The 13348-nt window shown below is 40.6% G+C and overlaps 1 protein-coding gene across 2 annotated transcripts in view; it reads right to left on the bottom strand.

The window, feature by feature from the left end:
- NSL1 (NSL1, MIS12 kinetochore complex component) overlaps positions 1-13346 on the bottom strand; it is a 35533-nt gene extending 22187 nt beyond the window's left edge. Inside the window, exons 1-2 of one of the 2 annotated variants that reach the window (XM_027565641.1) lie at positions 13054-13346; positions 6821-6899 (exon numbers count right to left, since the gene is read on the bottom strand). In XM_027565641.1, coding sequence (XP_027421442.1) covers positions 6821-6899; positions 13054-13287 — 313 coding nt within the window. In that variant the 5' untranslated portion in view covers positions 13288-13346. The remainder of the gene's footprint in view (positions 1-6820; positions 6900-13053) is intronic. The other variant, XM_027565640.1, reaches the window with a different exon arrangement.
- Between the last annotated feature and the right edge of the window lie 2 nt (positions 13347-13348).

The raw sequence follows: 13348 nt of genomic DNA, 5'->3' as shown, positions 1-13348 counted from the left end.
AGCACACCAAGTTCTTTTCCAAAGAGTCAGTTCTTTGCATCAGGTGGCCAAAGTATTGGAGTTTCAGCTTCAGCATCAGTCCTTCCAATGAATATTCAAGACTGATTTCCTTTAGGATGGACTGGTTGGATCTCCTTGCAGTCCAAGGGACTCTTGAGTCTTCTCCAACACCACAGTTCAAAAGCATCAATTCTTCAGCACTCAGCTTTCTTTATAGTCCACCTCTCACATCCATACATGACTACTGGAAAAACCATAGCCTTGACTAGACAGACCTTTGTGGGCAAAGTAATGTCTCTGCTTTTTAATATTCTGTCTAGGTTGGTCATAACTTTCCTTCCAAGGAGTAAGTGTCTTTTAATTTCATGGCTGCAGTCACCATCTGCAGTGATTTTGGAGCCCCCAAAAATAAAGTCTGACACTGTTTCCATTGTTTCCCCATCTATTTGCCATAAAGTGATGGGATCGGATGCCGTGATCTTAGTTTTCTGAATATTGAGTTTTAACCAACTTTTTCACTCTCCTCTTTCACGTTCATCAAGAGGCTCTTTAGTTCTTCTTCACTTTCTGCCATAAGGGTGGTGTCACCTGCATATCTGAGGTTATTGATATTTCTCCTGGCAATCTTGATTCCAGCTTGTGCTTCTTCCAGCCCAGCATTTCTTATGATGTACTCTGCATGAAGTTAAATATGCAGGGTGACAATATACAGCCTTGACATACTCCTTTCCCGATTTGGAACCAGTCTGTTGCTGTCCAGTTCTAACTGTTGCTTCCTGACCTGCATACAGGTTTCTCAAGAGTCAGGTCAGGTGGTCTGGTATTCCCATCTCTTGAAGAATTTTTCAGTTTGTTGTGATCCCCAGAGTCAAAGGCTTTGGTATAGTCAACAAAGCAGAAATAGATGTTTTTCTGGAACTCTCTTGCTTTTTCGATGATCCAACAGATGTTGGCAATTTGATCTCTGGTTCCTCTGTGTTTCTGAATCCAGCTTGAACATCTGGAAGTTCATGGTTCATGTACTGCTGAAGCCTGGTTTGGAGAATTTTGAGCATTACTTTGCTAGTGTGTGAGATGCATGCAATTGTGCAGTAGTTTGAGCATTCTTTGGCACTGCCTTTCTTTGGGATTGGAATGAAAACTGATCTTTTCCAGTACTGTGGCCACTGCTGAGTTTTCCAAATTTGCTGACATAAATTTAAGCAGGGAAGAATTTGTCATTACTCTGGCATCCCCATTGGCTCAGGGGTAAGGAATTCACCTCAATGCAGGAGACGTGGGTTCAATCCCTGGGTCAGGAAGATCCCCTGGAGAAGGAAATGGCAACCCACTCCAGTATTCTTGCCTGGGAAATCCCATGGACAGAGGAACCTGGCAGGCTACAGTCTATGCTGCTGCTGCTGCTGCTAAGTCACTTCAGTCGTGTCCGACTCTGTGCGACCCCACAGATGGCAGCCCACTAGGCTCCTCTGTCCCTGGGATTCTCCAGGCGAGAACACTGGAGCAGGTTGCCATTTCCTTCTCCAATGCATGAAAGTGAAAAGTGAAAGTAAAGTTGCTCAGTCGTGCCCAACTCTTAGCAACCCTATGGACTGCAGCCTACCAGGCTCCTCCATCCATGGGATTTTCCAGGCAAGAGTACTGGAGTGGGGTGCCACTGCCTTCTCCGGCTACAGTTTATAGGGTCATAAAAAGTTGGATACGACTTAGCGACTAAACAAATACGTACTGGGTTGGCCAAAAGGTTTGTTTGTTTTTTCCCGTAACTAGCTCTAGTAGTGCTTAATTGTCTTAAATTTCATTAACAATTTTGTTAAGAGTGTACTGTGACAGCTGTCATATCAGGGTGTATTTTAAAAAAAAGCTTATCAATTGGTGAATTTTTGAGTAGCCATTTTAATATTGATCATAGAAGAAGAAAGCAACATTTTCAGCATATTATGCTTTATTATTTCAAGAAACGTAAAAATACACCTGAAACACAAAAGAAAATTTTGTGCAGTGTATAGAGAAGATGCTGTGACCAACTGAACATGTCAAAAGTAGTTTGTGAAGTTTCATGCTGGAGTTTTCTAAAGGGACAATGCTCCATGGGTAGGTAGACCAACTGAAGTTATGAGCGATCAAATTGAGACATTAATCGAGAACAGTCAACATTACACCATGCAGAAGATAGTCAAAATATACTCAAAATATCCAAATCTAGCACTGAAAATCATTTGCACAGCCTGGTTATGTTCATCACTTGATGTTTAGGTTTCGCATAAGTTAAGCAAAAAAAACCTTCTTGAGCATATTTCCATATGTGATTCTCTAATGAAACATAATGAAAAATGTCCTGTTTTAAAGCAAATGTGACAGGAGATGAAAAGTGGATATTGTACAATAGTGTGGAACAGAAGAGACCTCTATTATGAGCTCCTTCCAGAAAACCAAACAATTCATTCCAACAAGTGCTGCTTCCAAGCAATAGGTGAAAAGTGTCTGGAATCAGTCAACAGAAAACACATCATCTTCCATCGAGATAACCCAAGACCACATGCTTCTTTGATGACCCGACAAAAACCATTACAGCCTGGCTGGGAAGTCCTAATTTCAATCACTATATTCACCAGACACTGCACCTTCAAGTGCCCATTTCAGTCTTTACAAAATTCTCTTAATGGAAAAAATTTGTTTCCTGGAAGACTGTAAAAGGAACCTGAACAGTTCTTTGCTTAAAAAGATAAAAAGTTTTGGGAAGATGGAATTATGAAGTTGCCTGAAAAATGGCAGAAGGTAGTGGAACAAAACAGTGAATATGTTGTTCAGTGAAGTTCTTGATGAAAATGAAAGACTGTCTTATTTTTTACTTGAAAAACCAAAGGAACCTTTGGCCAACCATATACCATGTGCCAAGCCAAGTACTGAAAATATAGTGATGAGAAAAATATATATATTCCCTGCTCTCAAGGAACTTACTTTTTAACTCTTTTTTAAAAAATATATTTATTTATTTGGCTACACAAGGGCACAGCTGCAGCATGTGTGATCTTTGATCTTCATTCGGGCACGGGGGATAGCCCTCTCAGAGTAGAGGGGCAAGGAGAAAGTTGGTCTCACTTGTATATTCATTCTTTCATTTGTTCACTCATATGCACAATAATCTCAGTGAACAAAACACAAAAGCCTCTGTCCTTGTGAAACTTACTAATTGATTCTATGTATTAGATCAAATACAAACCCTATTAATTCTATCTTCTGAACATCTCTCGAACCCATCTTTCTTTTCTCTTTCTTAGGGTGGTCTTCACCGTCTTTGGCTGTGTTACTGCAATAACTTCCTAAGGTCTGAGAGGTTCTCCCTTGAATTTCTCCCTTCTCCAATCTGTCCCGGACACAGTCAGCAGTTAGATTCTAAAACACACACTTTTTCTTGTTACAGTAGTGCACCCTTATCTGTGGTTTCACTTTCTGCAGTTTCAGTTACCCATGGTCAACCACAGTCTGAAAATATTAAATGAAAAATTTCAGAAATAAACAATTCCTAAGTATTAAATTGTGTGCCATTCTGAGTAGCATGATGAAATCTCAGGCTGTCCTGCTCCATCCCACCCAAGACATGAACCATCCCTTTGTCCAGTCTATCCTGCCCATTAGTCATTTGGCAGCCACCTTGGTTATCAGATCCACTGTTGCAGTATCTCTGTGTCTGTGTTCAACCAACCCTATTTTACTTAATAATGGCCCCAAAGCACAAGAGTTGTGATGCTGGCAATTTAAACAGGGCAAAGAAGGGCTTCCCTGGTGGCTCAGTGGTAAAGAATCTGCCGGCCAATGCAGGTGACACAGATTCGATCCCTTGTCTGGGAAGATCCCACATGCTGCGGAGCAACTAAGCCCACAGCTAATTGAGCCTGTGCTCTAGAGCCCACGAGCCGCAGCTACTGAAGCCTGAGCCCTGAGCCCATGCTCTGCAACAAGGGAAGCCACCTCAAGGAGAAGCCCACACACCACAACTAGAGAGCAGCCCCTGCTCGCCACATCCATTAACAGAGAAAAACCCGTGGAGCATCAGAGACCCAACACAGCCAAAAATGATAAATGAATTTTTTAAAAAATAAAATACAGCAAAGAGAAGCTGTAAGGTGCTTCCATTAAGTGAAAAGGCAGAAGTCTGCAACTTAATAAGGAAAAATATTGTAGGCTGAGATTGCTAAGATCTACGGTAAGAATAAATCTTCTATCCATGAAATTGTGAAGAAGAAAAAAGAAATTTGTGTTAGCTTTGTTGTCATTCCTCAAACTGCAAAGGTTACAGCCACAGTGCATGGTAAGTCTTTAGTTCAGACAGAAAAGGCATTAAATTTATACAGTAAGATATTCTGAGAGTGAGGGAAAGAGACCACATTCACATAACTTTCATTACAGAATATTATTATAATCGTTCTATTTTATTATTAGTTATTGTTGTTAATCTCATTAAGCTTAATTTCTAAACTAAACTTTATCATAATTATATATAGGATGGATAAACAACAAAGGCCTACTAGCACTGGGAACTGTACTCAATATTCTGTGACAAACCATAATGGAAAAGAATATAATACATGTATATTATTGAGTCACTTTGCTGTACAGAAGAAGAGCAACATTGTAAACTATACTTCAATACAATTTTTTTTTAAATAGTATACACAGGGTTTGGTACTATCTGAGATTTTAGGCATCAACTGGACAATCTGGATACATCCCCTTAAGGTAAGAGGGGACTATGGGGAGGTGGTTTAGGGGCATTACATATACTGTGCACTTTACTTACATTATTATTACATCAGTTCCACCTCAGATCATCAGAGGTTGGGGACCCCTGATCTACAGGATAAAGTACATATTCCTCAGCATACTCTACTGGGCTTTATGGGATTTGGTCCCAACTTGGCCTCATCTATCTCAATTCACTTCTGACATTTTCCAAACATATCACTCCTTTGTGCCTTTAGGGCTTCCCTGATAGCTCAGCTGCAGTGCAGACTCCACCTGCAGTGCAGGAGACCCCAGTTTGATTCCTGAGTCGGGAAGATCCGCTGGAGAAGGGACAGGCTACCCACTCCAGTATTCTGGCCTGGAGAATTCCAAGGACTGTATAGTCCATGGGGTGGCAAAGAGTTGGGCATGATTGAGCGACTTTCACTTTGTGCCTTGGACATGCTTTTTTCTTTGCTTCAAACGTCCTTCCAACCTCCTTTCTGTCTATACTTTTATTTATTAAATGCATTTAATAGCAACCTACTCTGTTATGTCTTCTCCCACTTTCTGAGGAGTAATGCGTTTTTGTCTATTTCCTTCCTTTAATGATGAGTTCCTAAATGGTAAGAGTCATATCTTTTCATTTATTTCCTGGAACTTGGTATGGTGTCTGACATTTATTAAGTGCCCATGAAAGAAGGTAAAACTGCAGTATTCTCAACTATTTCCCCTCAGAGTTATAAGGGGGGGGAAAGGGACAGAGAACATCCAGGTTTCAGCCATCCACTCATGCTGTCAACCTGTCAGAAAATACACATGTTGATCTATAAACTGATGAATCATACACTAAAGGCAGTCTGGACCGAACAACACAGCAGTTCCAAACTGACTTCACAGAACAACAGTCACATAAACACCCAGTAAAGGCTGTCTAGTTTGAAAATACTCCTAGGTGATTCTGATATGCTGCCTTTCCCCACTAATTGGCAATCACTCTGATAACAGTTGAAAAATCTGATGTTGTTTTTTCCATTTTAACATGTAAACCACAAAGTGAACTCTGGGTGTCTTTGAAGAGGTAATTATAATGATGCCAAGGAGTAGAGAGTAAAGTCTTCTGAGCAAAGAATTATCTTAATGCTGAAAAGAAAAACTATAGCCATAGAGAATTACTTGACAGGGCTTGGAATAAGCTCAAAGGTTTAAGTGGTTAATCTTAACAGCTAGCAGAGACATCAGTCTACACTGGTCAGATCTCTGCACTATCACCGTGGCAACCAGTAAGGTCACCTGACAGTCCTCCTGTCAGGACAGCCCTTTTCCTGGACATTGCTGGAGAATTCTGTCTCTCTTCCCACGCTGATCATTCTTTTTCTACTACATTTTTTTCCTTCCTACACTGACCATTTTCTATTAAAACTTGAATTTCTTTAAATATGTCACCTTTATTAGGTAGGGTGCAATCTAGTCTGCCTGGACCAGCAAAATATTCTGTCTTTTTAAGGAGGTTTCTGCAAATATTAAACTCATTCTTTATATGGTACTTACACAGTCTAACTTCACATTTCTAAGAGTATTTCACTATCTACTCAAAGGATCAATTATAAAAATATAATTTGATTTATAAAGTATTAAGCATAGGAATATGCTTAATTCTCTGGGCCTGCTTCTTCATCTCACGATAGTTCTCTGGTATTGTATTTTCCAATAAGCTACTGACAAGGGTACTTTTGAAGACTGATCAGATGAAAGTCTTGTGGGAATGCCAGATGGCATATATAAAGGATCATGGTAACCACTATGTTTTTTGCCTCAGTGTATGACCTTAATAGTATTCTAGATTAATTTTCTCTTTTCTTCCAGTAAAGGAACTCTGCCAGTAAAGAGGTGACATTGAAAACAGGTAGGAATTCCCTGGTAGTCCAATGGTTAGGACTTCAAGCTTCCACTACAGGGGGCATGGGCTTGATCCCTGGTTGGGGAACTAAGATCCTAGAAGGAATCTTCCATGTGACATGGCAGGAAATAAAATGGAATGGCTACAAAAATAACTCAGAAATGAATGACAGAGGGACAAAGTGAAGTCACATACCCATAAAGCAATCGTCTGAAGCTTCCTGCCATGCTTGCCCATTAATGCTGACATTCTCTTGCACAGCCGATTCGAAAGTCTGCAATAAAGTCACAAAAATCAAGTCACTGAAAATAACTTTAAATACTGAATTCAAACATTTGGACAATTCAGATTTGTGATAGAGAATATAAAAAAAGTAGACGACTAGATTACTAGTATGCTTATGCTTTTCAATGAAGTGAGATTCCATTTGAATCACTTATTCTACCTACATTTTAGTTCCAACAGCCATTAAGAGAATGAGAAAATGTGATGAAAAGTTTTACAATATTGGTGCAAACAAAAAGAATTTACTTACTAAATGAAAGGAAAGTGAAAGTGAAGTCGCTCAGTCGTGTCCAACTCTTTGCGACCCCATGGACTGTAGCCTACCAGGCTACTCTGTCCATGGGATTTTCCAGGCAGTAGTACTGGAGTGGATTGCCACTTCCTTCTCCAGGGGATCTTCCCAACCCAGGGATCGAACTCAGGTCTCCCGCATTGTAGACAGATGCTTTACCATCTGAGCCACCAGGGAAGTAAATGAAAGGAAAACAAGCTAACAAATTGGGCTCAAATGAATCTCAAGGGTATAAGTAATACATTTGCTGCTGAATGAGGGTCAGTGTTAACAAGTGGGAAAATACACAGGCTTAAAACAAAGTGAAATTAATTTCTACTTTACAATGGACTATATTTTGGGGGAAGGGGGGACTGCGTTGGGTCTTAGTTGCAGCACACGGGATTTTCATTGCATCACTGGGGATCTTTCACTACAGTAAATGGATTTACACAGACTCTCTAGTTGTGGCACTTGGGATCAGTGTTTCAGTGCTTGGGCTTAGTTACTCTACAGCATGTGAGTTCTTCCCGCACTGGGGGTTGAACCCACATCCCTTGCACTGCAAGGCAGATTCTTAACCACTGGACCGACCACCAGGAAAGTCCTAGGACTCTTTTTTTTTTTTGAGATATACTTTGAAGTATGTAATGATAAAATGACATGAGAGATGCAATTTGCTTTAAAATAAGAAGTATAACATATTTTTGGTAACTGCTAAATTTGGTGATGGACATATGGATGTTCACTGTGCTAGGCTATTTTTTGTAACTTTAAAAATGTTCGTAATACATTAAAAAGTAAAAAACTAAAGGAATTTGATGGTATCATCCAAATTTTAAACACACATTCCTTATAGCCCAACAATTTCACGTCTATCAATATAACCTAAAGGACCATTCTCATAAAAACATAAAGAAGATAAACTGAACATGCTTATTTCAGTTCTGTTTGAAATTATGAAATATTGAGGGAAAAATATCTAAATTCAAAATTAGGAGAATGGCTAAATATACAATATACCCATATCATACAATACTAAAAGAATGAAGTACATCTCTATATAACATTAACAAATAATAAAGACATATTTGGTTTTTTAAACAAAAAGCAGGATGTTAACAATTCATCAGCATGACACTATTAGTATTTAAAAAAAAAAAAAAGGAACACTTTTTAAAACAGAGAGATAGCTTTAAAGCCAAAAAAGAGAAGGATTATATCCTCCAAAATAGTAAGTTATTTCCAAGAAGGAAGAAGGATAGTGGAGAGGAATTCAAAGATTTCTGCTTTATGCTATTTTTCATAAAGAGAATACATTTTATATAATTAAAAATAAGCTTAAAATTATCCTTCAATTTAAAAATAAATTTTTAAGAAAGGAAAAAATAAGCTTAAATCAAATGATGACTGATAATTATGAGTTAGAGTATGTATTCTATACTTTAAAGATTTTTATAAAGTAAAATCCTTACTCTATCCAGTTCTATTCAAGAATTATCCAAATTGTCTTTTTAATATTCATTGTACAGTTGTATCCATTTTTTTAAATGTTACTTTATTAAGTATTAGAGAAATGCAAATCAAAACTAAAGTGAGGTATCACCGCACACCAGTCAGAATGGCCATCATTAAGAAATCTACAAAACAATAAATTCTGCAGAGAATGTACTGCACTGTTGGTGGGAATGCAATATAGACACTGTGGAGAACAATACGGAGGCTCCTTAAAAAACTAGGAATAAAACTACCGTATGACCCAGCAACCCCACGACTGGGCACATGCTCTGAGTAAACCATAATTTGTACCTCAGTATTCACTGCAGCACTATTTACAATAGACAGGACATGGAAACAACCTAGGCGTCCATCAACAGACGAAAGGATAAAGAAGTTACAGTACGTATATACGATGGAATATTACTCAGCCATAAAACCAAACAAATTTGAGTCAACTGAACTGAGGTGGATGAACCTAGCGCCTGTTATACAAGTGAAGTGAGTCAGAAATGAAAAATAAATATCATATATTAATACATATATATGGAACCTTCCCTGGTGGCTCAGAGGTTAAAGACTCTGCCTGGAATGCGGGAGACCGGGGTTCGATCCCTGGGTCCGGAAGATCCCCTGGAGAAGGAAATGGCAACCCACTCCAGTACTCTTGCCTGGAGAATCCCATGGAGGGAGGAGCCTGGTAGGCTACACTCCATGGGGTCGCAAAGAGTCAGACATGACTGAGCGACTTCACGTTCATATGGAATCTAGAAAAATGGTGCTGATGAATCTATCTGCAGGGCAGGAATGGAGACACACGTAGAGAATGGACGTGTGGACACAGCAAGGGAAGGAGAGGGTGGGATGAACTGAGAGAGCAGCACTGACACACACACCCTCCCACGTGTACAGCAGATGGCTGGCTTAGAATCGACCTGGCCAGTGCAGGGAACGTGGGTTCAATCCCCAGTCTGGGAAGATCTCACATGCCCTGGAAGCTGCTATATAACCCACAGAGTTCAGCCTGGTGCTCTGTGACTTCTGAGAGGCGTGGGAAGGCAGGGGTGTGGTATGGTGGGGTAGAGGGGTGGGAGGGAGATTCGAGAGGGAGGGGCTATATGTATACTTATGGCTGATTCACGTTGTTGTACAGCAAAAACCAACACCACATTGTTAGGCAATTATCCTCCAATTAAAAAAAAAATTGTGGTAGCTGAATAATGGCCCCCAGAGATGTCTGCATTCTAGTCCCCAGGACCTGTGAATATGTCATCTCATACAGAAAAAAGGGGGGATTTTGCTGGTTGTGATAAATAAAGGATCATGAGATGTGAAGACTGTGCTTGATTATTCAGGTGGGCCCAATGTAATCACAAGGGTCCATACCAAAAAAAAGGGCAGGAGTGTCAAAATCAGAGGGAAGGGATGTGTGAGCAGAAGTCAGAGCTCTGAAGATGAAGGAAGGAGCCATGAGTGCAGCCTCCAGGAGCTGGGAAAGGCAAGGGCAGGGATACACCCCAGAGCCGCCAGAAGAACTGCAGCCCTGCCAGCACCGACTTCAGGACTTCTGCCCTCCACAACTGTCAGATAATACCTTTGCATCACTGTAAGCCACTCAGTGTGGTAACTTGTTACATCAACAATAGGAAATGAATACGCTGTCCACACCCTCTATCTCTGTTGTTTTTGGATTGTTATTTTCAATCTCTGTCCCCAGCCCACTACCCACACCCATTATAAATAAATTAAAATATTAAAAGAAAAAAATACACAGGACTTTCCTAGTGGTCCAGTGGATAAGAATCCACCTGCCAATTCAGGGGACACAGATTTGATTCCTGGTCTGGGAAGATTCCACATGCTGTGGGGTAACTAAGCCGGTGTACCTCGAGTCTGTGTTCTGCAACAAGAGAAGCCACTGCCACAAGAAACCCGCCTGCCTCTAGAAAGCCTGAGCACAGCAATGAAGACTCAGTGCAGCCAAAATTAACTAATTAATTTTTGAAAGCCTTAAATAAAAAGTCTACAGATTATAAATGCTACCCTCTTTCATGATTGGTGGGAATGTAAACTGATACAACCACTATGGCAAACAGTATGGAATTTCCTCAAAAAATTAAGAGTTGCCATATGATCTGCATCCTACTCCTGGGCATATCTATCTGGAGAAAAGTACTAAATAAAATTTGAAAAGATATGCAGGACTTCCCTGGTGGTCCAGTGGTTAAAAATCTGCCCACCATGCAAAGGGACATGACTTCAATCCCTGGTCTGGGAAGATCCCACATGCCAAGAGGCAACTACAACTAAGTCCATGCACCACAGCTACTGAGCTTAGGCTCTCAAATCGAGGAGCTGCGACTACTGAGCCCACATACCACAACTACTGGAGCCCGCATGCCCTAGAGCCAGTGCTCCACAGCAAGCGAAGTCACCACAAAGAGAGCTCCGAGCATAGCAACTAAAGAGCAGCCCCCACTAGCCGCAAGTAGAGAAAGTCCTCGCGCAGCGACGAAGATCCAGCCAAATACAAAAATAAATAACTGAAAAAAAAAAAAGATGCGCATCCCAGTGTTCGCTGCAGCACTATTTATAATAGCCAAGACATGGAAACAACCTAAATGTCCATCGACAGATGAAGCATAAAGATGCGGCACATACACAATGGAATACTCCTCAACCGCAAAAAAGATGGAATAAAGCCATTTGCCAAACATGGATGGACTCGGAGATTATCACATTAAAGTGAAGAAAGTCCGACAGACAAAGATATATGATATCATTTATATGCAGAATCTAAAATATGACACAGAAGAACGTGTCTATGAAACAAAGTCACAGACATAGAGAAGAGACTTGTGTGTACAAAGCAGGAGGTGGGTGGGAGAAGGATGGATTAGAAGTTTAAGATTAGCAGATGCAAACTTTTACGTGTAAAATGGATAAACAACAAGGTCCTGATGTACATCACAGAGAACTATATTCAATATTCTGTGATAAACCATAATGGAAAAGAAAGCATATATATGTATAACTGAATCATTTTGTTATACAGTAGAAATTAACACAACATTGTAAATCAACTATACTTCAATAAAATAAATTTTTAAAAAACTATCACAAAAAATGTTACTATATTATGCAGTTTTAGATAGAGATGTCAACATTCCTGAAGCCTCCGCCTTTTATCTGTTTTCTTAATTAAAACACAAGTGAATTCCCTTGGTAGTTTAAGTCTTCACATCTTTTATCTTCTAATTTACTTTCTCATCCATTAATAAAGTATAATCGGTTAAGCCAAGTTCCTCTTTTCCTGTAAGGAGAACTAATGTTCTAAGTACCTTAGCACTTCCTGGAAAGGGGTAAATGCTAAGATCATTACACAAACAAGTCTTCTCCTGTGAAACTACTACTAAAAACGTCCTCAGGTATGTCTCTATCCTTCCCTTGCTAGCAAGGGGGGAATGATATAAAAGTCAGTGTATATAATACGGGAACACAGAATCACAACCCAGGGAGTGTTCCAACATTCTTCATCCACTTAACTTTATTTTGTTTGCATTGTGGTCAGTAAAACTGTACTGCATTACAAACATTTTGACATTTCCCCCTGTATATAAATAGGTTGTGTGCTTTCTTCAGACTGGCACAAATCCCTCAATTTCTGTCTTCCCCCACGCGACCCCCCCCCCCCAAAAAAACAACTCATCTTCTACAGAGCTTTGCAAAATACTTGAGAAAGGAAGGGGAAACGGATTATAAGGGTGGGTGTGATCTTAGTGAAGTTTATAATGGGAAGCTTCCTTACCTACTTTAGACTCGTAGAGAAAATGTTTTCGCTCTCTTTACAAGATATTCTAAAAACAAGCAAAAAGACCAAAAGCTAGCCTGGTGACTGACTTCCCGGATTCTCCTTTCTGAGTCTCTGTCTACGCCGTCCAACAGGGGACAATCTAGCCACTTCGTGGCTGCTGAAGCCTTAAAATGTAGCTAGTGGAAAAGGACATCAGGTTTAAGTTTAAGACAGATGTGAAAAGCTTGGTATGAACCAAAGAATGTAAACTAGCTGTTCCTTTTTTTTTTAATTATTACAAGTTTAAATGGTATCTTGGACACGGTTAAATAAATATCATTAATTTCACCTATTTTCTTCCTTTTAATTTCAAGTGACATACATGGCTCGCCTTCAATTTTTCGGTCGGACAGCACTGGCCTAACTAACAACACCCAGCTGCCTCCAGCATCTATCTCGTTCCCTCGCGTTCCCGGGCACCGTTAAACTCTGCCAAAACCGGCCGTGGGCTCCTCCTGACCACTAAGACCGGGGTGTGGAGAAAGCGGGTGAAAAGACAAGAGATGGCTACTGGGCCCGTACCCACTGCGCATCTCGCAGCGCGGGCTCCCGAATCTCCTCAGGCAGCGCGTCCCCGAGCTTTTGCACGAAGCTGCTGCACAGTTCTAGCATTTCCGTCACGGCCCGCTTCGAGGTGCAGCGCACACGGAAGTCTTTTCGGTAGGTGGCAGGGACCGAGGCCCTGTCTTCTGTCCCGGCCACTCTCCCCACGTCCCCGGAAGGGGAGCGAGCCACCGACCTGAGGGCCCGCTCCATACTTCCAACTTGAACTCTGGGCGGGAATTCTGAGGGCGGAAGGGCGGGTTTCCCGGGAGGA

Source organism: Bos indicus x Bos taurus, chromosome 16 (genome assembly GCF_003369695.1).
Source record: "Bos indicus x Bos taurus breed Angus x Brahman F1 hybrid chromosome 16, Bos_hybrid_MaternalHap_v2.0, whole genome shotgun sequence".
NCBI classification, from domain to species: Eukaryota; Metazoa; Chordata; class Mammalia; order Artiodactyla; family Bovidae; genus Bos; species Bos indicus x Bos taurus.
This window is presented reverse-complemented; position numbering and strand designations above follow the sequence as displayed.